Source organism: Panonychus citri, unplaced genomic scaffold (assembly GCF_014898815.1).
Source record: "Panonychus citri isolate SS breed McGregor unplaced genomic scaffold, ASM1489881v1 Contig00023, whole genome shotgun sequence".
NCBI lineage: Eukaryota > Metazoa > Arthropoda > Arachnida > Trombidiformes > Tetranychidae > Panonychus > Panonychus citri.
Genome location: NW_026515428.1, coordinates 1,484,165 through 1,507,768, shown reverse-complemented (window position 1 = coordinate 1,507,768; position 23,604 = coordinate 1,484,165). Strand labels below are relative to the sequence as shown.

Here is a 23,604-nt window from a genome sequence, read left to right as displayed (position 1 = left end):
CTTTGGATCCTTAATCAACACACAATCAAACTCAAACAATTTACTAATCCAAGTTAACATTTGTTCAACATTACAAAAGACTTTCATTTAAAATTAGTAATTAATTAATCAACTATCCGAATTATGTTAATATATAAATATAATTATTTACAAACAATTAATTAATAGCAGTTTAATTACCTCAGAAAAAGCCAAAAATTAAATCAATCATTTATTTTCATTGGTAAATAACAAGAGTACCAAGAGTTAGTCAACAGCAACAATTAGCATAATCAAATTAAAAGCTTATAATTAATATAAATATAAATATATATTAGTATCAATCAAACAACAACAATTAAACAATTGTGATTTTGTGATTAACTGTTGATTAATTACAAAAACTCCCAACAACATCAAATACAAATAATAGTAATAATAATAAACTCGAAGCGAGTTAAATAATAATTAAACAAAATAATTTAGTAACAAATAGATAAAAATTAATTAATTGTTTGCAAAGAATTAAACAAAATTTATATATTGTCAAAGGTTAATCAACTTTTTAATCAACAAGTTGTGTCAATTGTTTGTGTGCTTGTGTGTTAATTGTGTTTACTGTTTAGACAATTGTTTGGGTTTCTTTTTTTTTCCTGTTAATTGTTAATCAAGTGACATCTTAATTGTAAACACAAACATCGAGAATAATAAAGAGAGAGAGAGAGAGAGGAAAAGGAAAAGGATCTTCCGTTAGATTGATTAATTGTTGTTGGAAAATATTAGAACTTTTTTTTCTTCGAGTGTTCGAAACTAATCACTGGACATAACCTGGCGAAGCGACCGACGTTCATCGAAATGGATGATCTTCGACTTTCGGAGACCGCTTATCTAAATGTACCAGAGCGGGATAAAAGTCCATCCCCGGCGGATTCCGTTGCATCCTCGATCAGTGATATATCCACTTTACCGATAACCGGAAGGAGAAGAGATCATGGGGTAAGAATTTTAATTTCTAATCGAAAATGATAACAATCAATTAGATGAAAATACCATAAATTTACAGAATCGCATGTTAATCATACAATTAAGTTAACGAAATCGTAACCATTATCGATCAACTGATTTCATTTCAATTTCCATGACAATCTTCATATATTATCAATTGTAATCATCAACTTGATGCTCATGTCCAATGAATAATATATGTATAAATCATATTGCTCATTTAACTATCATTAAGTTATATTGTTAATTGATTGATTAGATTAAATTGAAATTAATTCACTTTGTTGGTGGGTTAATTTGTCTCATCTGATTTCTATCAATGGTCAATTTCATGGTGATCATATTGATTGGAAAACAATTTTCTTCGATCATGATTCTGTTAAACATCATTATCATTATTTTTTTTTCTTCCATCTTTCGATTATTATTATTATTATATGAATTTTCATTAGGACGCAGGTTCGATTGACCTTTATTTCCATGGGTGGAAAAAGATGAATGCAATTCTTATAATAGTCTTGCATCATTTTCCATGCTCATTTTCCCCCTGAAGAGTAAAACAAGAATAAGAAAAACTATCGACTGAACTTTAGAAATGAAATCGAACTGAAAACATGTTCAATTGTTCAATTATTCAATGTTCGCAATATTTTCTAAATTGATTCAATAGTTTCTCTCTTGATTACAATTAGTTTTCTTACATCACAACAATTAATCTGTTTGGATTTTCCGATTTCTAAAATCGCCCCAGTTAATTGTTGATTCCTTTCATTTTCTTATACCTTTGAGGTATGTGAACAGTTTTAACTGTGAGTTTAATTGCTATTACAATTACGTATTTACCTTGAGCATGATGATCAACAGACACCATGGTAAGCTCAATATACTCATTAACTTGAAATGTAAAAGGTATTTGATTGACATGATAAATTCAATAGGTAACATTAGTTTTCTTGTTCATTGTTTTTCCGGGTAACCTAAAACCCGAGAAACTTTTTCTGTTTTAACCAATTGATTTTCTCGTAACGTTTTTCCTGTTGATTTTTTTCTCTTCGTTTCTTGTTGATTAACAATTAGAACCACAATTTAACCAGATGATTTATTTGCTCATCAATGCGAGGAAAGAGTTTGATTAGCATCATTAAATAGATGATGATAAACAACAACAGGAGAGAGAAAATCATCAAATTGTAACATTATTCAGAGTGAGAGAGAGAGAAAAAAAAAGAATCAACGTGTATTCTTTTCTTTTTTTTTGTTTGTTCCATCTTCTCAATGGTAATAATATTATTCCAGGTGAAAATGGTGAGAGAGGGAGAGAGCAGAAAATGAGGGTGGGTGGGATGAGGTGATTATGAAAAGATGAGAAAAAGAAAGAGAAAGTTATTGAAGATGAACGTAGGATGAATTTTGATTGACTTCGAATGTTAATTTTCAAAAGGTAAGTTGAAGGTAATCATCATGCAAGAAGAGGGAGAGAGAAAGAGAAAGAGTAAGTGAGTGAGAGAATGAGTGAGTGAGGGATAGACTGAGACTCTATCATCATCATGAGTATACAACCCACAGGGTTACAAAGATAAATAAGACAAGAAATAAATAAGAGAAAAACACTCTCTTGGAAATCTCCCCACCTCCTTGTTCATATGATTATCCACCGACAAGGAAAACCAATCAATCTTTTTTTAATCATAATTTTTCACCTTCACAATCAATCTCAGTCTATTAGTTAATCAGTAAACTATTTCTCTCTTGTTACAACTTTAATTGTTTCTTATATAATCAGTAAACTGACCAGTTTTAATTGCAAGGCTACATAATTAAAACAATCACCGGGGCGGTGATGATTGTGTGCAAGAGAGAGAGAGAGAGAGAGAGAGAGAGAGAGAGAGAGAGAGAGAGAGAGAGGAGATGAGAAAGTACAAGGCATTTCACTAAGTTTCTAAAAGTTTTCGAATAACTTTTTTGGTTTTGGATGTTCAGACCTCAGATTCGAGTTATGGGAGTTTGGTTGATGCTAAATTGTCATATTAAAATATCGAGGTTATTCCGGTCATTCGTCTCAATTGTCTTTTGAATTTGCATCGATTTTGACCATTAAATGACCTTGAAACTATATCCTTTAAGAATGACCGGAATGACCTTGATATGAAAATTGAGTAGAGAAAAGAAAAATTTTCTTAATGAAAACACTTCCATTAATTTCTGATGCTAATCAGTTGTTAACTAACCAGGAAAGGAAGATAAGAGAGAGAGAGAGAAAAGTTTCCTCTGTATTTTCATCCTGTTGATCATCACGATCACCGGTAACATACTCACAGTCTCATTCTGTTTAAATAGTTAATTGTTGTTCATTAAAATTGATTCAATAGAATTGACTGTAATCACGTTAACGGCTAATGCGGCTTAATTGCTAATTGCATGATATTTGATTAATTGTATCCATTGGAATAATAAACAAAGTAACATACGAATAATTCAGAGGATAATTTAGAGAGAGAGAGAGACGATTAATATAAAGGAAATGACAGAAAATTGTTTCTATCAAATCTTATATTCACTTTGACTATTAGGGATTTTTTTCTACACTGTCATTGTTGGTGTTATTTTAATCATCAACAAAATGATTTAGTTAATTAAAAGTAATTCAATGTGATCATGAAGTTGAAGAGGGAGAGGGAGAGAGTGGGAGTGGGAGACGGAGACGGAGAGAATGATGATAATTGACGAGCGAAATAAAGACAGAGAATCAGAAAGAGAATTGAGGGAGGGAGAAAAAGTGAGCAAGGCTACTACATATTCCCACTCTCCCTTATCTTCTCACTAATAGTATCTCTCACTCACTCTCTCTCTCTCCCGTTCTCGCTCTTTCGCTCTCTCTTCCTCTTTCATCTCCTATCGTTAGTTGAAAAAACTTGATTTCCAGAATTTTAGTTTTCTAAATCCAGTGTTTGTTTTTTACTCATTTTTCATCGTTCGCTGTTTTAATTGTGATATAACTTTTTTTTTGACTTTGAGAATTGTGCCTTCTATCAATTGAATCATGTCATCGGTAAGTTAATTGTGTTTCCATCAATATTTCATCAGGAAATCATTTGATTATTAATAGATTGGTGATGATGATGATCAACAAGTTGCAACTTTATTCACATATTGAAAAAGAGAAAACAATCAACGTGTATTATTTTTATTTTCAATTCGTTTTTTTGTTCACAATGATATTATTATTCCAGGTGAAAAGGAACTGAGAGAGAATGAGAGAGGAAGAGATGAGAAAATGAGGGTGCATGGAATAAAGTGAAAAAGATGAGAATGAAAGAGACTGGAAGAGAATGAAAGAGAAAGAAAGAGAAAGTTATCGATGATAAACTTCAAAAAGGTAAGTTGAAGGTGATAATCATGCAAGAAGATGAGCGAGTGAGAGAGAATGAGAGAGAGAATGAGAGAGAACAACTTAGACACCATCATCAACCCACAGGGTTACCAAGATAAGAAAATGAGATTAGATGAGAAAAAAACACTCTCTTGAAAATCTTCATAAGGAAAAATCTTCAATTTGTTATTACCAATAACTCGAGAATTAGAGATGATTGTCGCCAACAGGTGGCACTCGCTCTCATTTTCTTTTTCTGGTCAAACCCTTTGACTGCGAATTTAAGTCAATGATTCACTTTCATCATCGGCATTTCTTTTAATCAATTTTAATTGTTCACCTTTTTCTCTCCTTTTGTTAATTTTTTTTTCAATTCTCTTTGTCCTCATTCAACTCTCTCTCTCTCTCTCTCTTTGTCTTTTCATCTTTTCCCCATTACAACGTGTTGATTGTTTTTCGTATATTTTAATTGTTAAATTTTTCATTCTTTTTTATTTTATTCTTTTCTTTTTTTTTGTCATCATCATGTTTTTTCCCACCTGTTTCTCATGTCCGAAGGGTGTAACAAGTCGTCTTATGTTTGCAATAGCCGCCGGTGCCATTGGATCATCGTTTCAACATGGTTATAACACTGGTGTCACCAATATTCCTCAAAAGAGAATCGAATCTTGGATTAATTCAACTTATGTTGGCCGTTTCTCTGAACATCCATCTTTACAAACCATTTCTTTAATCTTCTCTTTTCTTTCATCCATCTATTGTGTTGGAGGAATGGTCGGTGCCCTGTCAACTGCTTATTTTGCTACAAAATTTGGACGAAAAGGAGGTCTACTTGTCAATAATATATTTCTTGTTATTGGAATTATTTTAAACTGTCTTGCTAAGCCCTTCGGCTATTATGAGCTAATGATTGTTGGCCGTTTCTTTGTTGGCATTAACTCTGGTATGGCTGCAGGTTTAGCACCAATGTATTTAACTGAAATATCACCAACCAATTTGAGAGGAGCTGTTGGTACAATGTATCAATTGATTCTTGTAATTTCCATTCTGGTGGCTAATGTTCTTGGATTTGAAAGTATCATGGGATCGGAAACTCTGTGGCCCTACCTGTTCGCTATTCCGTTGATTCCAATGATCTTTATGTTTGTCACACTTCCACTTTGTCCAGAATCACCCAAATACGTTTTGATTGTCCAGAAAAGAGAAGGTCTTGCCGCTAGTGGTCTATCATGGCTTCGAGGTACCCTTGAGATTCACGACGAACTTGAAGAGATGAGGCAAGAAGCTGCATCAATCGCACTTGTACCGAAAGTATCTTTCATGGATATGTGGCGAAATCCAATCTACCGTCAACCCATGTTCATATCTATTGTGGTTATGTTAAGTCAACAATTTTCTGGTATCAATGCGGTCATCTTTTATTCAACCAAAATCTTCCAAGATGCTGGTCTCGATGGTATGAAAGCAACTTATGCCACTCTTGGTATGAGTGTTATCAACACCGCAATGACCTTGGTCTCTCTTATTCTTGTCGAGAGAGCCGGAAGAAGAACCCTTCATCTTGGCGGTTTAATTGGTATGCTTTTTACCACAATCATTTTAAGTATCTCCATCTCCAATGGATCCATAGCTTTCTGGAGATTTGTAAGCATTGTCATGGTTCTCGCTTTTGTGATAATGTTTGCCGCTGGACCAGGATCAATCCCATGGTTCTTAGTGGGTGAACTATTTGGTTCATCAGCTCGAGGAATGGCCACTAGTATTGCAGTCTGTGTTAATTGGTCAGCTAACTTTCTAGTCACTGTTGGTTTCTTGCCTTTAAGTGTAAGTATTAAGAAAAAAAAAATCAATCAAATCAAACAAATTGATCGCATCCAAATCTCTTTAACACATTTTCCTATCAAAAAACAACAACAACAACAATCACAACTAAAGTATTCGTAAAAATAATCACAATCAATAGTAACCAAATCAATTACAATTAATTATTAGTATTAATTTCATGTGTTACCCTTGGAAACAGGTCATTTTGTTTATGACGACATTTTGTTTTTCTTCCCAACAAAATCAATTATAATCTAATCAATTTTTTTTTCTTTTTCTTTTCTTTTTCTACTTCTTCTAATCTTACAGAATGTCATGGGACCTTACGTATTCTTGATTTTCACCGTTTTATTAGGAATCTTCTCAGTTTACACTTACTTCAAGGTGCCCGAGACAAAAGGAAAATCAGCTGAAGAGATCGCAGCTCTGTTTCGTCAAAAATCATACCAGTAGTAATAATTAAGCTAAAGGAAAAAAAAATAAACAGCAAACTAATCAAGCAAACAAAAAGCAGCAAAAAGTTTGAGGTGTTTTAAATACAACATTTAACAAGAGAAACAAAAACAACATTAAACATTGTAAATTATCTTATCTTCTAAAAAAAAAGAGTAACATTGGAGAGTCATTTTTTTTGGAATTTTATTGTCTTATTATAAATATAATAGTAATTTTACATTTCAATTGATGATTGATTGATTGATTATTATTCTTAATTGTTGTTACCATCTAAAAAGCAAAGAAACTGAACTAAGCCAAAATAAAAACAAAAAATCGAGATGGTTGACACACTAAACATACAAAAAAAACTCAAACATTTTTAACAATAAGTTAACCCATTTGACCTTAAGAAAGGTCATCAAAATTGCAAGTCGGTGACATTGTCAAGACCTTTGGTTAATTGAAAGGTTGTTAAAACAATTAACAGGTGAGAGCTCTTCCTTAAGCTTAATCTTACCATTCGTTGACCATAGGTCAATCTAATCATTAACCTTATCTTCATATTCAACCTGTTAATTGTAACATCCTTTAATTTGTTGAGAGGAAAACCAATCATAGATGTTGTTGAGAAATTAAGTCAAGTTGATCACAACTAATAAATAAATCACCAAACAATCAGTAGTTGTTGATGAATTGTGAATATTAATTTTCTCCATTAATTATTTAACCATCAATTGACTTTGACCTTTTAAATTGTGATCAAATTAACTTTAAATTCCGTGTAATTAATCAACTCGAGACAAATGTCGTGTTACAGAAATACCGTTATTTTATCGGCAATAATTAGTATAATTACTGTTCTTTTTGTTAAAATATTCACATTTGATGGGTAAGAATCTTAATTGAAACCATTTAAACCACCTGACCACCGATCTTTGCAATTGATTAATTGATTATTTGATTGATTTAAAAGGGATCCAGTTATAGCGGTTGCAACACGATTCATGGGGAAGATGTTTTCTGCAATGGCTGCGATTGTCATCTTGCAAACAATTGGTTACCTGGATATTGATGATCTAATTCCGGAGTTCACCTTATTGACTTATGATCAGTTTATCGACACTTATGTGATCCCGTTGTCCATCACGATGGGATTTTTTAACGGGATCATTTTAGACAAATTAATCTATGGTAATCAAGGTATTTTGCCAAGATCATCGACAGAGGATAAATGCAGTTACCTTATTCTTGGACCAATTTCGGAAGAGTTTATTTATCGAGTTATATTGATCAACCTGTTGCGTCATTGTTATTCACCTTCGATTTCGGGCATTATCGCCTCAGTGTTTTTCTCATTAAGTCATTCTCATTATCATCTTAATTTAAGACGATTACTTGGACGTTGCCAATGGTTCCCTTTCTTTTTCCATACACTTTCGACACTTGTTTTTGGTCTCTATGCAAGTCTTATTTATCTGCGAGTTCAATCAACAGTGGTTGTAATAATTATCCATTCATTTTTTAATTACATGGGATTAATCAGAGTAGAAAGAGTATTCAAACAGTGGTGGCTTTATATTACTGATTTCATTGGAGTGATCATTGCGATGATTTCTTTGTATTTCTTTATCAGGGATTCCGTTACTAATTGAAAGTCTTCAATGAGATCCTTTTGACAATTGTATTAATCATCTTTAATTGCAACTCCTATTTTTAATTACTCATAAAAACATTCCTTAAACTATGATGTTTAATGTTTCAATTATTTTCTAATTGTGTAACTTGATGAGTCCAATGATGATGATGATGATGATGATGATTATAAATGAGTGGTTTTGACTTGAAGGTCGAATTGGATATTGAAATGTAATATGAATGCGGCACAACGGCTACAAGTGTTTCCTTGATTTCCAAGTCAGATTTGTATTCAATTGCTTTGAATTTTTCAGAAGTACATCAGCCCTGAGCTTGTACCACAAATTTGACATAAATTTTGTTGATTTTAGTGGTTAACCACTGGTTCTAGATTGATGATCCAGAATCAGTGGTTTGACTTGATGTGCCAGTTAAACGGTTCGATATCGCGATGAAGTCGGTTTGAATGCGGTCTTGTTTTCGGGCTGATCGATTTTACCTCGTAAATTAATTCTCGGCAGTTCTGGAACGATTACTCGGCCTTTCGGTAGGATTTCCTTTGAGGGATTTGTTCCTCCAACAGTTGTCCGTCGATTTTCATCTCCTTTAGAATTTTCGTCAACTTTTAATCGTAATTCTGTCAATTGTTTATTCAGCCAGGTGATCACGTTCTCATTTGTCTTAATCTGATCCCGACTCGATTCCCATCTCGATCGAAGAACCTTGTTTTCCTCTTTACAGGTGTCAATTTCGTTTTCTCTTTTCTTCAACTTTTCCAAGCACAATTTTAAATCACCTTCGAGTCTTTTTATCTTCAAATCTTTCGTTTCCACGACTTCGTCTTGTTTGGTTGCCACTTCACCCAGAATACTGACTTTGTAACTCGCACTCTTCAGGTGGTCATGTTGCTTCTTGATTATCTCATTGGCCTTAATCAAATCAGTTTTGAGTTGACGGATTTCATTTTCTTTGGAGACACAAATTTTTTCCTTCTCACATGAAACTTGTTGAAGTTGAGATTTTTCCTCTGATGAACTTTTAAACAATCTTTTCAATTCTTTGAGAATCTTTTCTTTCCTTGATTGTCCATTCTCTTGAATAAAGTAACCATTCATTGAGATGAGATTACTTGATGAGATGATATTCCAAACTTCATCGAGTAATATTTTCTCACAATTTTCGAGTTCAACTGTTTTCATCTCCAAACTTCTTATTCGATCTTCAGCAATAGTTAATTGTCCATTTAACTCGTAAACCTTTTTTTTCTCCGACTCAAGTTGTTGTTGATGAATATTGACAAGACTCTTGCTTAACAAATTTTGAGCCTGCAATTTATTGATCAAAGTTTCAGATGCATCTTCCATTGCTTTAACATAGATTGTACCAAAACCAGTCGCCTCGAAAGTTTGATCGCCATAACAAACTGACATTGAACAACGGTAAAGGTTACAGCCAATTTTGGTTACCTGTTCAAAGTAAAGCTTAAAAGCATCCGAATCAGTAGCCACCAGTTGATCATGAAGTCGACGATAATTCATTCTATCCATAGTTGAAATCTAAGGAGAAACAAAATGAATCAAATTTAGACAAACAAAAGACAAACCATGTAAACAAATGAAAACAAACACCTTAAGACTTAAAAAGATAACAGGTCTTGACTAAACAGTCAATTGAAACAATTGATAACAATTCAGAGTAGATAATTAACACTTACCTAACAAAAAAAAGCGATTCACAAAGTCGAGAGAAAATCTAAAAACTTCAAATTAGAATAAGAGAAATCAAAAAGTGTCACTCCCTTGGATTGGACAAGAAAGAATCACATGTGAAGAAATAACCGCGCTTTTTGTTGGGAAATCCTTTTCTTCAACAATAGTTAAACAACGCAATAAATTGTCAAAATGATCGACAAACTACTTGAAATTATAGTGAATTATTTCACAGAGTAACTAAATAGAAAAAAATAACAATTAGTAAAAAATGTTCACCGGATTGATTGAGTCGCCATTTGTTTATCGGTTTCAACTGTTACCATGTAAACAGAATAAATAATGTCTATTATTCTTATTGTTTGAAGAAAAAACCAAAAAATCTACCAAGTGATCAGATAGAAATTTCTACTTTCGTTGAAACAATTTTAATAAAAACCAATTTAAATAAAGAACAAGTTTAATTAGATCAAAATTAATTAAGAAACAAAAGGAAAACCAACTGTTGAGTAATTTTGAAATGTGAAAAAAGAAACAAAATTTTTGAAAAATTTTCTACAAATTTAGTTACCAAAAGAACCAACAGGTGGCAGCTCAATCGAATTAACGATCAACAAAAAATCTGATTGATTTATATTTACATTTATTGTTATTTATTTAACGTTTGGAGTTAATTTCTTTTTCTTTGGTTCACTTTAAATTGCAATTTCCTGAAACATTATTAACTGATTGTTGTTCCAACTAAACAATTGATTTCCTCCTTTGCTGATCAACACCAACATGGAGGAAGATATTGACACAAATATGAAAAGCTCAGAGCCATTGTCATCATCTGTAAGTATTACATTTGTTGAATTTATTTTTTTGTTCTATTCTTTTTTAACTAATGTTCTTTTTACACTTTTGTTTCTTCTTTTTTGTTTCTTCTTCTCTCATTTTTATCTCTCTAACTGTCTAGGTTGATCCAGTGAAAACTGAAAGGGAGGAAGAAGCTAAATTGAAAGCAAAATATCCACAAGTGCAAAGACCGGGTCCACAATTTTTACAAAAGAGATTACAAAAAGGAGTAAGCATTTGGATTCTTATTCATTTCTCTTCACTCTTTTTTTTCTCTACTAGATGTTAACTGTTTGAATCTTCTTCTTTTTCTTATACAGGCCAAATATTTCGACTCAGGTGATTACAACATGGCTAAAGCAGCAGTGAAAAATACTGTATCCAGACAACCATCTTCCTTATCAAAAGAACCCACTGTAAATTTAGTTTCACCTCCTCCAACCGGTGGTACAATACCAACACCTGATGCTTTGGCTACAAAGAGAACATCAATTCATTCACTCAGTAAATTAGCCTCTGAACATCAACACCAATAATAATATCATAGGAAAAAGAGAGAGAAAGACAGACAGACAAGCCGAATAAACAAAAAAGAGATAATCTAAGAGGCAAAGAAACACGAAGTTGTTCATTTCTCTCTTTCTCTTCAATCTTTCTCCTTTCTCTTCAAGCCTCTTTTTTCTTCTTCTTCTCTCTTGTTAATAAAAAAGTGCATATGTAATAAAAGAAAAAGATAGACACATTCCAATCATTCTAGTAAAGCGAGTTTATCTTTCAGAGAAAAGGAGAGAAAAACCTAAGGCTAAATATCAGAGAAAGAGAGAAAGAAAGAGAATGAGTGAGTTGTTGTAACAATTTAGACCATTTATTGGCTTTTAACCTCCCAATCAACTTTTCAATCTACTTTTTGTATCCAATCGTTTACTATTGACATCAGAGGAGAGAGAGGAAGAGAGAAGAGAGAGAGAGAGCGAGAGAGATTAAGTAAAATCTCTCCCCCTCTCTCTCTCTGGTTTGCAGGTAGCATTGAACTTTGTGTGCTCACAACTGTGTGTATTTGCTTTAATTGTGATGAATCTTGTAAAGGAAACGGCAATTATTAAATTGTAGCAAAAGTAAATTAATATTGATTAAATAAAGAAGAAAAAAGTTAAGATCATTTCTCTTCATCTTGCTTATCTCTTGTAAGGAGGAAAATGATAAGATATTTGTTGGGGTGATGATGAGGAGGAAAAAAAGATGAGAAATGGTTAAAGATGCGAGGAAAAGAAAAGCTCAAATCTTGATGGTTTGTTTAGCTAATCAATCTTTAAATGCGCTGCCAGTACAAAGGGCTTTCAATCATCCTAATCAAAATCCATAAGTCAATTTAGATTGAGGTTGAGTAACTGTAATAAGAGAGAGAGAGAGAAAGAAAATTATTATCATTAGATTAATGAATAAACATATAAAATACATAAGTGAATATCAAAATTTCAGGATCAATTGAAGTTCATTATAATACAATTAAGAGGAACCATTTTCATGTTGTTGCCACAGTAAATAATGATAATAGTTAATTCATATTAATAAGCTTAATAAGTAGTTAGTTAGTGAGGGATATCAACAAGACTTTAGATTGTTGTATATTAATGGTTACAAAGGGAAAGCTGTTCCCAATTGATAGTGACTTTTTTCCTGGTTGAGAGAGAGAGAGAAAGAAAGAAAGAGAGAAAATTAGACAGACAAAGATAAAGAGAAAGAGAAAAAAAGAGAGTTATAATGGAAATAGAAAAAGATTAATAGACAAAAAGATGATAAAGATCTCAATTGAATACAATTACAATTAATTCTATCCAATTTAACTAACATTTACCATCTTGTCGAGAAGATATAGAACTCATAATGGTGAGGAAAAAATTTTTAAATGGCAACAGGAAATATCAACAAAAGGTCCTTGAGTTTTTTTCTTCTTTTCTACTGGTGATGATGATGGTGGTGGTGACAAAGGCGTTTTATCGTGTGTATTGAGAGAGAAAAAAAAGAGAGAAAGAGAAAAAGAGAAAAAGAGAGTAGGAGAGAAAGTAAGAAAGGCAAAAGAGAGAAAGAATTTTGACTTGAACGATGGTGGAGAAGAAGATGAATTTTTCTGGCTGTGATGGTGTGATGGTGGATCATGATGGTTATGGTGTTGGTGATGATGGGGACGAGACTACAGAAACAGCTTTCACAATGATCTCAGAATAATCAAATATTTTCTGTCAAACCATCGTGAAAACCAGTTTTGTTTGTCTCTGGTACTAGAAGAAGATGATGAAGAAGAAGCAGAGAAAAAGCAAATAAAAAAAACCAAAAGAAAAAGCATCAAAAAGTAACTAGAAGAAAAAAAAACACACAAGAGAAAAAAAAATGTGGCCGGAACAGGAGAAAAAAAGAATATTTTTAAAAATAGAATTTCAAACAAAATAGAATAATAAATGTAAAAAGAAAAACAGTAAAGTAAAAGTAGACAACACACAGAACAAAAAAAGAATATTATAAACCTTCATAGTTACAAGAGAGCAAAGAAAAAGAACATTGCAAGAGAGAAAAGAGAGAAAAGATAAAAAGAGAGAGAGAAAATAAAATGATCAAAAAAGGAATAGAAAGAAACTCATCCATTCCATGAGAATCATGAGAATGAAATGAAAACGTTGAGTTAAAGGTAGAAAAAGTTGAAAAAGAAAACGACCAAACCTCATTGAGAGGAGAGGAAAAAATGAACACGTAATCAGAAAAAAGGAAAATCCAAAGATCCAAACCAACGACCAACACTCCCTTCGAAAGTGTCGCCATCTACCGACCGTTTCTTCATTCGAATGGAATCTGATTTTTTTTTCTTCTCTTTTTTTCATTTCTTCTTCTTCTTCATCACATATAAATTGTTTAGAATAGAAAAAAAAATTATATCAGAATAAGAAGAAAAAAAAACGGTTCTTCGATTCCGGTTTCTTCCCACAGAATTTTAGAACCGGTTCTTGATTATATATATAAAATACATTCTATTACCTGTAAATAATAATAATGATAGAATATCAAAAAGTTTTCATTCTTGTTCAATTTTCCCTAACTGATCATCATCTTAATCATTAAGTTGATTGCAATTTACTTCAATTAGATTTTCCTGTTAATGGTTTTATGTGTGTTTATTAATTCTGGTTAATTGGTTTCACAATCCCATGTAATTATCATTATATTGATTTTACTTTAACAATCCTTGATTCAATTGGTTTAATTTTGATCATTACAAGAAAACTTTGTTTCATTATCATTTAAATGTATTTGTATTTAATTTAGTTCATCATTTGATTAAGTTATATACTATTATTGTATTATATTGACAATTAAAGGTTAATTAAAAAGTTAGATGGATACAAAGGTTAATTGTTTACAATTGTTTGTTTACTCTCAATGATTGTTGATTGATTTTTAATTTAGATTGAAAAATGAATTCATTTGATTTGATTTGATTTTGGCTTTTGTTTTATTTTTATTGAACATTTTTTTTTTCTTGTGTAATTAAATTTAATTGTTTGATAATTCATTCATAAGACCAGAACATGTTATTTTCATCATAATTGTTGTAATTGTAATTTGAATTGTTGCTGTTGGTATTGGTGTTTGATTCACAATTAGTTTGATGGTTATTTTGATAAGGTTGATCATTTGATTTGATTGTTGTAAATGAATCAATTAAAGGATAATTGTCACAATCACTTCTTAGTCCAGCACCAATGATTTGTGATAATGATTGATTATTATTATTACTATTACAATTGACTTGATTAGTTGATTGTAAACCATTGGTAAAATCATTTGCCTTATTATTAATATTGGTGATTGGTGAAGTTAATTTAATTGTTGATCTTTCACTTGTTTGGTCACATTGGGTTAATTTACTTTGATTGGGTTGATTGTAATTGACTTGGCAAGTTGATTGTTGTAGTGATGAAATATAATGATTAGACCAATTGTAAATTGCATCAACAGTTGATGAAGGTTCAATTGTTGGTGTCACCAAATTGTTAATTGTTGTTGATAATTGTCCAATCCCAGTTCCACCACCACCACCACCTCCATGGTCAACATGATCATAATTAAATAAATTGTTACCACCATTTGGTTGATTATAATAAGGTAAATATTGATCAAGTTCACTTTTCTCAAGATTATCAATTGATTCTGAATCAACTAAATCAATTACATTTTGATTATTGGAGCTGCTGGTAAATTGTAAGGATGAGGTTGATTGGTGATGATGATGATGATTATGATTTACCAAACAATTAACTGTCACAATCGACTCTCCATTAGACTGATCATTTTCACCGGTCGAGTTAATTGTGTTCAATGATAATCCTTTATGTCTCTTATTGTTAATTACATGATGGTGATCATTTGAATCTATTATTTCAAAGCAAGAATAGAAAATAATAAAAGTTATTGAATTAATCAAGGCAAAGAAATTTAAATTAACGCTGATTAACAATTAGGATCACCATTAATATTTATAAATGCTAATTGTAATGATTTATCAATTTTTTCACTTCTCATTCAGTTGAATTAAAAAAAAAAAAGTTAACATGAGATCGTTGAACTTGAGTGTTGATTATGAAAACTTTTTTCTCTCCCAACGAAAATTGTATTAAATGGTTAAATTGTTTGAAATTAATTCTAATCATATTCAATTGGAGTTGACGATGATGATAATTAAAGTTGATTATGTTTTCTTTTTTTTTCGGAAGAACAATTTTCTCTTTTTGTCTTTTATTCTTTTATCCTGAAAATAATGAAGAGGAAAAAGTTTCAGAACTTTTTTTTTCCAATCACAAGTTCGGTAGATAATCGTTAATCTTAAGTGATCTTTAATCTATCTAAACCCTGAATTTTTCATCTCTCTCATTCTGGTTAATTTCCTAATCTCTTGAGTAAAACCAACAACAATTTACTAATCAAAACCTTAAACTAATTAACTTTCAAGTATCTTCCAGATTCCAGTTAATTACCAAACAGTTGATCACAATCAATAACAATTTTCAACCTTTTGCTTTTTATTTTAATTCAATGTCTAAATCATATGATCAGGATGAGATTTCAAGCTAATTATTAACTGATTAAAACACATAAATCCATCAGTCAATTGATTTAAACTTATATGTATTAATATTTGTTGTTAATCTGGTTGTTTCAGTTTCGATCAACAATCAAAATCTAATCACAATAATCATTTGTATTGAATATCAAAGTTTGTGTCAATCTTTGGGAGGATAAGTGGATGAAATTGAAACAACACACACACATGATTAAGTTGCTGATGATGATGATGATGAAAATGATTGTAATCATGATGAAAAATAATTTCAATCAACTAATCATAATACAACTTATAATACATTGAACTTTCATCTAACCTGGATAATATAATCAGCTAACAATCAACTTAAATAACAATGATGATGATGAAAACCTGTCAATATGAAACAAATGAAGCAACAATTGTAATCAATGAAAACCTTAACAATTGATTAACAGTTTAAATCATTTAATAGCATTTAGAAACTGTTATAATCAATATGGATTAAGAAACGTGAAAACAAAGTTAATCACTTTGAAAATCTCAAGTAAATCACAATTAGTGATCATCAATTAGAATCGATTCAAAATAATCTTGTTCAATTGTTCAGCAAATTTCATTATTACCTTTCCAATTGCGATTGATATTTTTCACCCTCAGGGTTAATTCAGAGTTTCAGGAATGATTGGAATGAAACTTGAAGCTATTAGTCAGAATTTTGTTTTTTTTCTTGTTCTGAAAAAATTTTTCTCAGACTTTTTATTTCTCGCCATTTACCTGAACATCAATTTACAGGTAAAGAAAAAGAGTCAACATTTCACCCTGAGGGCATTTACTAACCATCATCATGATAATATTAATACCTTGACATTAGCCTTGACTTAACCTTCAACATCATCTTAATCATGTTCATCATCATCATCATCATCATTTAGATTTATTGGTAAATACATTCAGTCAAAGAAGAAGAAGAAAAAAACTTATGATTTAAATTGCGATTTCATTTATCACTCATTACAAGTAGTTGGAGAATCAGTTGTTAATCATCAATTGTAAATGATTAACTAAATCAGTCTAATCATGAGTAAATTTGATTAATTGTCTCAAGTTCACTTTGATTAAATCAAAATGGTTCATTCAATTGTCTTCTTCTTACCTTTGGTCAATCTTGATTCTATGGGCTTTCCGATTGCAATTAACTCACTTTGTGGTGTTGATGGAGGAGTTAAGACTAATGTTGTTGTTGATTTGGTTGTTGTTGTTGATGATAATGATGATGATGTGGTTGTTGTAGAGATGGTAGATGATGATGATGATGATGAGGATGATTTAGTTGTTCCAGTTATTAGGGTTGTTGCTGTTGGTGTTGGGTAACTGGTGAAATTATTACATGTTAGTGATCTGGTTGATAAATTGTTGTTATTATTGTTGTTGGTGTTACAATGATTAACTTTGGCACTGTTATTGATGTGCTGATGATTTAATGATTTACTGTTGATGTTATTATTACGAGTCAGCTTCTTGGTTTCACTGTAAGTGACAATTAAGTGAAGAAAAAAAAATTACAATCAATTAATCATATTATCTTAAAGATCGGATAAAACAAAAGCAATCAGCAAATTTGAAACAATCAAATAAATTATTTGTCTCTCTCTCTCTCTTATGATTAAATTTAATATCTGACCACAAAGTCAATCAAATGGTTTTAATTGTTACCCAATAATGATAATCACAGTTGATCAGCAATTATCTTATTGTTAAACACCAATAATAATAATAATATTCAGATAATATTTTTATGATTGACATGATAATACTTTCTGATAATCAATCACGTTTCTTTTTTTACATAATCAGTTGATTGGTTGATATATTAAATGAGTGGGTTAACAAAATAGGATAAATCAACATCAACAATCAAGCGAGAAAAAAAATGATCCATCAATTATAATCAACCAGTAATCAATATACAAAGATTATTATTCAATGGAAAACAGAATCTGAATATTCATGTAACCAGAATGAACAAGAAAATGTTAAGAAAAAAAAAGTTTCTCTCAAGTTCGAGAAAAAAAAAGTTCTAAAGATCAGAAATTTGTGATAAATGAATGAAAATAAAAACTAAATATTTGCTAATAAATTGTTATTGTTGATGATGATGATAATAATAATAATAGTAATGATAAGATGATGATGATGATGATGATGAAATGTTTTCTGTTGATTGTAGATGTTGATAGTTTCAGGCTTATTGTTACTGGTTATTGTTTTCCGGATGAAATACAAGCGAAGATAATTCAATCTCTGAAAGGAGATTTATCTTCATCTTCATCATCATCATCTTCTTTCCCAAGCAAGAATTCTTGTTCGTCATCATCATCATCATGTTCACACGGAATATATAACCAAGCATCAAGTGGAATCAACAAGCAAAGAGGCAAAAAAAGGAAAGGAAAGGAAAGAGAGAGAAAAAAAATATTCTCCTTTCAAATGCTTTTATTGAACTCATGTCAAAGGTCAACAAACCTCTTTTTCACGTTTTCACGTTTATCTTCCTCTATCTTCTCTTTCTTTTCATCATTATCATCTCTCTCTCTCTCTCTCTCTCTCTTCTCTTTCTGAGAAAAAAATTCATTGCTTGATGTGTGTTCAGGTTACATTGAAGTTGATAAAAAAAAGGTAAACTCCTCTTGGCCATAAACAAGATTCCTGAAGAGGATGAAGTTGATCATGATGATGATGATGATCAACAAGTGGAAGATGAGGATGACAGAGGGGAGGTGGGAGTCGGGTTAAGGTTGTCTGTTGAATTTAAATTGCATCCACTGTACCTGAGATGATGTAAACTGTTTGATAATAATCAAAGTGTTTCCATCCTTTTAGCATCTCAATATATACTTTTTAATGGTTTATGTATTTCAAATATTACTTTTTTTTATATTGTTTAAGGCCTTAGGGTTTTACTGATAATCAACTTTGATTAACTGATTAGTTTGTTAACTATGGTTGACTAATTCATTCAGTTTATTATTTGCTTTTTTCTTGCAATTCATTTAATTTCATTCACATTTTTTTTTCCTTACCTTTCTGGTTACATGTTAATATTACATTTTTGCTGATTATCATGATCGTTGATCAAGATTGAAGATGCGTGATTATTGGTTGATTATCTTAATGATAAATTGATCAACCCAAAAAGGAATCAACAATTTATTTAGTCTATCAATTTAATCATCTCTATCCTGATGGTTTAATCTTCAATTTAAATTGTAACTTTGATTAGGCTTCAATCTCAATCTCTTTATACCTTTAGCTTAATCTTAATCCAAAACTTTAGCCCTTGTCTTTAATCATGATGATGATGATGATTATGGTTGATGGGTAATTAATTTACTTCAATTAAATTGTTTCTGTTTCTAATCCTTAATTGTTGGTGTTTATTCAATGATTTTGATTATTTCTTTCATTATAATCAGACTGATATTGTTTGGATTGACCTGATTGTTTGCTGATTATTAATTATTATCGCAATTTAAACCCATGAATTATTGGAGGCATTAATTGTTAACTGTTAACTATGAACGGGGAAAAAAGGTTAATTGTGTAAATTTAAATATTTATCGTAATTGTGATTAACTAGTAATGGTGTTGGTTGATTGTTATGAGTAAAAAAAAACAACTTTAATTGGTTTTAAATTAAGTTTACCATGAAAAATGAATTAATGTTTTTATATTTTAGTTTTAACGTTTAATTTTGATTTATTGTTATTACAATTAACTAATTGTTTAAATGTTAATTACTAGTTAGTCTGAGATTTTTGTTTCCCGATCAAAGGAAAAATGATCAATTCAATTGATTCATCATTCATTAAATTAGCAAAAATTTTCACTTATATTCAAGGTGATTAGTTATCCAGTTGATTTAATTAAACAAGAAATTAAATCAAATTCAAGATTTTGTTTCACGAGTGAAATGATTACTTTAAATTGTTTCAATTAGTTAAATAATTAATCTCAACTTATAATCTCAAAAGTTTTCTTATTCTCTCAGTAATTCAAGCACTTTCTCAATTTAAACGTATTTAGGTTAATTAATGTGCAATTAATTAACTCTACTAGTTAATTGATAAAATTGTTCATTCATTTAACTTGTTAATCAGACAAAAGCAATTAATAAATTGCTAAATTAAATTCAAGTTACATATGACTCCATCTCTTGGATCAGCTTCAAACTTTTCAATTCATATAAAACTTTCAAATACAAACTGTAAACTTTTCATTTGATTTATAATTAAATCAGTAATTTCGTCGTAGAGAAATTAAAAAAAAAATAAACAACCTGTTGATCATAAATTCGAGCTAATTGTTCAATCTTTTAGCTACGATTCATTTCCACAGGGAAATCGCCACCTCATGAATTGTTGGGATTTTCACCTGAAAACTTTGAGTCGGGCTTACGACTTTTCGAATAGGACTTAACAAGTGGCCTGTTCTTTCATTACCTAAACGGAAGATGAAACACTACACACTTGATTAGAATTAGAATGATATTTGAATCGAAATAAAAAGTTCACATATCGACTGAATTTCGAGATGGATAAACTATTGATAGCACGGAGAAAGGCCATTTACAAATGACATGATAACAATTTGCTAATTGTTACCACGATAAAGTAAATTAGATATCAACAGGTAGCAATCCAACAGGTTAAAATTACCAGTAAACAAAAAAAGACAGACTGAAACAATCAACATCTATTCAGTTAGCAATTAGGAAATGATTATGGTAATCAGAGTTTGAATGTTTCTGCAAAGAAATCAAACTAATTAACCAAAATGATTATAATGATTAGATGAACAATGAAAAGATGATTATGAGCAGATAAATTGTAACAATTTAGAGCTGCTTGTTTTCCCAATCAAGACCATTGATTGTTGGCTAATCAGGTTCAACTTAATTGTATTGGAAAACGTTAATTCACATAATTAACATTCGGATAGACAAAGATAATCATTTTTTTCATCTTCTTCAAACCGAATTAAATATTGGAGAGAAAATTTTTTTTTTCTCTTCATCCAATTGATTTGATTGGAAAGAGAAGGAAAAAAAATCAGTTCATCTTCCAATTTTTTTCTTAATCATTTCAAATCTTCAGATTATCTTCACCTCCTTCACCTTCACCTCCACCCACTCAATTTCATCTCTAAGACTTTTCTTTGTCTCTCTCTCTCACTCTCTCATCATCTTGTTTTCATCATCAATTTTTTCTTCATCTCCATCATCTTAAATTGCTACCAAATCATCATCACAGGTATAGAGACTATGCAATTACAATCAATAGCAATTTAGAATCAAACTAACCCTGTAATCAGTGTATATGATTACAGCTTCAACAATTAATGATTGAGAATGAATTTGAGACAATTAATTAAGCATTTTGATTGCTGTGAATTTACAACTGATACTTTCCAACCAGTTACTCAATTGATTGGTTCGTAAATGATTAACTTTGAAAATTTTGGATTAATTTTCTCACCTTCGAGCTGATTGTTTCATTGATTTAGTTTCATCAGAGGAATCGGTGAAATCAGTTTCATATGAGACATTTGACTTTTTAGATGATGAGGATGATGAAGATGAGATTGAGGTCGCTGACGATGAAGATGATTTAACTTTGGATGAGAAAGATGAAGATGGACAATCAGCTGATTCCGATTGACCATTTTTACCACTCTTACGACGACGAGGTTGATATTTGTAATCAGGATGAGCCGTTTTATGGATCAGTCGAAGTCTTTCCGCTTCCTCCATGAAAGGTTTTTTTTCCTCTTCACTTAGAACCCTGAAGGAAGAAAAGAAAATCATAATGAATGAATGTCCAAGAAAAACGGATTCCATGATGATGAAAAGGAGAAAGTGGTCAAGGTTGGTGATTAATTACCTCCAAAGTTTACCAAGGGATTTGCTCAATTCTGCATTATGTAGATGCGGATATTGGTCAGCAAGTTTCCTTCGAGCGGCTTGAGCCCAAACCATGAACGCGTTCATCGGCCTTTTAACGTGAATCTTTAATTTGGCCGATGAGGTTGATTTAGATGAGGTGGTCACTAAGGTCCAATCGTATCCGTTTAAAACTTTGGTCACTGCATCACTTATTGAGGGGGTAAGTTGACCATGATGCTGTTTCTCTGACCATTTCCGGGAACCATTCACTTTACTCACGGAGGAAATTGTTAATGAGGTTAATTGTTGCGATGATGATGATGATGATGATGATGATAAGTTAGGTGTTAAAGTAACTAATTGTAACTCTTTTGTATCCATTGAGGTTATTAGAAAATTATCAGAATTATGATTGTCCAGTTTAGGAGGATTTTGGTGAGAGACACTAAATTTTAAATTGTCCGTTGATATTTCATCACTCATATTACATAATATCAACTATTGTGTTTTTTTGGCTCAATTGGTAAACAAAAATGACAGGTAATAACATCAAGGTGACATAAAAGTGGGTGGTGGTGGTGGTTACATGGGCACTGGTGAGGGAGGAGGGGGAAAGATGATGATGATGATAATGATGACGATGATGAATTGAATGATTAGATTGAATGAAAGGTAAAGAAGAAAAAAAATTTCTCTAATCTTTTCTATGAAATCCTTTATTCTCTTTCTTTCTTTTTCTCTCCCTGTGTCTCTTTCTCTCTCAGATGAAGATAAATAAAAGGCTATTGATGATAAAATTGACCCTAACTATGGTTTTGCTTTGTATTAACCACTGATGATGATGACAAACAATTAACACAGATTCAAAGATGAAGCAAGAAATACACTGAATTGGTTGTGATAAAATTCTAGTAAAATGATGATGATTGAAAAGAGTGAGATGAGGGAGATGATGATGATGATGATGAAGATTATCATCAGATTAGAGTTTAAAAAAATATGTAAAGAGATATAATTAATTGATAAAAGTTGATGATGAAGATGAAGATGATCAGTTTTTGGCTAAGTAACGGACTTTGTTTCATTGAAAGTTTCGGATCTGGAAGGAGGGAAAACGATGAAATAGATGATGATGATGAGAGTGAGAGAGAGAGAGAGAGAAGATAAAAGAAGATGATTTTAGGCGTGAATTTGATTGGGTGGTTGTCGTTTCTTGATGACACTGAGAACGACAATATCGCTGACGATGATGATGAGAATGATGATGGATTAGGGATTAAGAGATGAAATGAGAAGTAAAAACAAAGATTCAAATGTAAACAAATAATAAACTTTTGGAGGATAAAAAGATGATGATGATGAGAGAGAGAGAGAAGATGAATCAATGTCTTTATCTTGTTTAGATTTAAATATAAACATATGAGGGAAAAAATTCCCAATGAAAATTGTATTAGAACAAATTAGAACTTTTTTTCTCTATCAATTCAACTTTTCTCATCGATTTAAAGTTTTATTACTTGACAATTAACGATCTCTTTTTAATTGTTAGCTTTGTATCTAACTTTGGTTTGTGGTCATCATGGTCAAATTGACTTTGATTTTAATTACAGCTAATTGATTGCTGGTGTTTTCTTTTATCTGGACTTGATTGTTAATTTACAGGGCATTTCACCAAGTTTCCAACAAGTTTTTCTTGAATAACTTTCTTGTTTTTGAATGTTCAGACCCCAGACTCGAGTTATGGCAGTTTAGGTCATACTCAATTGTCATA

At 31.1% G+C, this 23,604-nt stretch overlaps 5 protein-coding genes and 1 long non-coding RNA gene across 8 annotated transcripts; 3 read left to right on the top strand and 3 right to left on the bottom strand.

The window, feature by feature from the left end:
• The first annotated feature begins 710 nt into the window (after positions 1-710).
• Positions 711-6,859, top strand: LOC128396492 (solute carrier family 2, facilitated glucose transporter member 1-like). 3 transcript variants are annotated; one of them, XM_053357089.1, is made up of 3 exons: positions 711-975; positions 4,913-6,178; positions 6,488-6,859. In XM_053357089.1, the coding sequence occupies exons 1-3, from the start codon at positions 835-837 to the stop codon at positions 6,629-6,631; spliced, it is 1,551 nt and encodes a 516-aa protein (XP_053213064.1). In that variant the 5' UTR covers positions 711-834; the 3' UTR covers positions 6,632-6,859. The 3 variants fall into 3 exon arrangements, with proteins under 3 accessions (XP_053213064.1, XP_053213077.1, XP_053213069.1); XM_053357102.1 differs by lacking the exon at positions 711-975 and adding an exon at positions 3,873-4,033; XM_053357094.1 differs by lacking the exon at positions 711-975 and adding an exon at positions 4,328-4,360.
• Positions 6,860-7,113: 254 nt separating this feature from the next.
• Positions 7,114-8,363, top strand: LOC128396534 (CAAX prenyl protease 2 homolog). Its single transcript, XM_053357132.1, has 2 exons — positions 7,114-7,505; positions 7,590-8,363. The coding sequence occupies exons 1-2, from the start codon at positions 7,420-7,422 to the stop codon at positions 8,266-8,268; spliced, it is 765 nt and encodes a 254-aa protein (XP_053213107.1). The 5' UTR covers positions 7,114-7,419; the 3' UTR covers positions 8,269-8,363.
• LOC128396525 (spindle assembly abnormal protein 6 homolog) lies at positions 8,175-10,459 on the bottom strand. Its single transcript, XM_053357123.1, has 2 exons — positions 9,966-10,459; positions 8,175-9,807 (listed from the first exon to the last, which is right to left on the bottom strand). The coding sequence occupies exon 2, from the start codon at positions 9,796-9,798 to the stop codon at positions 8,683-8,685; it is 1,116 nt and encodes a 371-aa protein (XP_053213098.1). The 5' UTR covers positions 9,799-9,807; positions 9,966-10,459; the 3' UTR covers positions 8,175-8,682.
• Positions 10,460-10,592: 133 nt separating this feature from the next.
• LOC128396544 (cAMP-regulated phosphoprotein 19-like) lies at positions 10,593-11,951 on the top strand. The gene is made up of 3 exons (XM_053357144.1): positions 10,593-10,794; positions 10,919-11,026; positions 11,118-11,951. The coding sequence occupies exons 1-3, from the start codon at positions 10,741-10,743 to the stop codon at positions 11,331-11,333; spliced, it is 378 nt and encodes a 125-aa protein (XP_053213119.1). The 5' UTR covers positions 10,593-10,740; the 3' UTR covers positions 11,334-11,951.
• Positions 11,944-13,548, bottom strand: LOC128396561 (uncharacterized). Its single transcript, XR_008326808.1, has 3 exons — positions 12,653-13,548; positions 12,254-12,474; positions 11,944-12,185 (listed from the first exon to the last, which is right to left on the bottom strand). It is a non-coding gene; the product is annotated as an uncharacterized LOC128396561 (long non-coding RNA).
• Positions 13,549-14,044: 496 nt separating this feature from the next.
• Positions 14,045-23,192, bottom strand: LOC128395702 (transcription factor Sox-10-like). The gene is made up of 4 exons (XM_053356170.1): positions 21,832-23,192; positions 21,427-21,732; positions 17,046-17,419; positions 14,045-15,219 (listed from the first exon to the last, which is right to left on the bottom strand). The coding sequence occupies exons 1-4, from the start codon at positions 22,314-22,316 to the stop codon at positions 14,357-14,359; spliced, it is 2,028 nt and encodes a 675-aa protein (XP_053212145.1). The 5' UTR covers positions 22,317-23,192; the 3' UTR covers positions 14,045-14,356.
• Between the last annotated feature and the right edge of the window lie 412 nt (positions 23,193-23,604).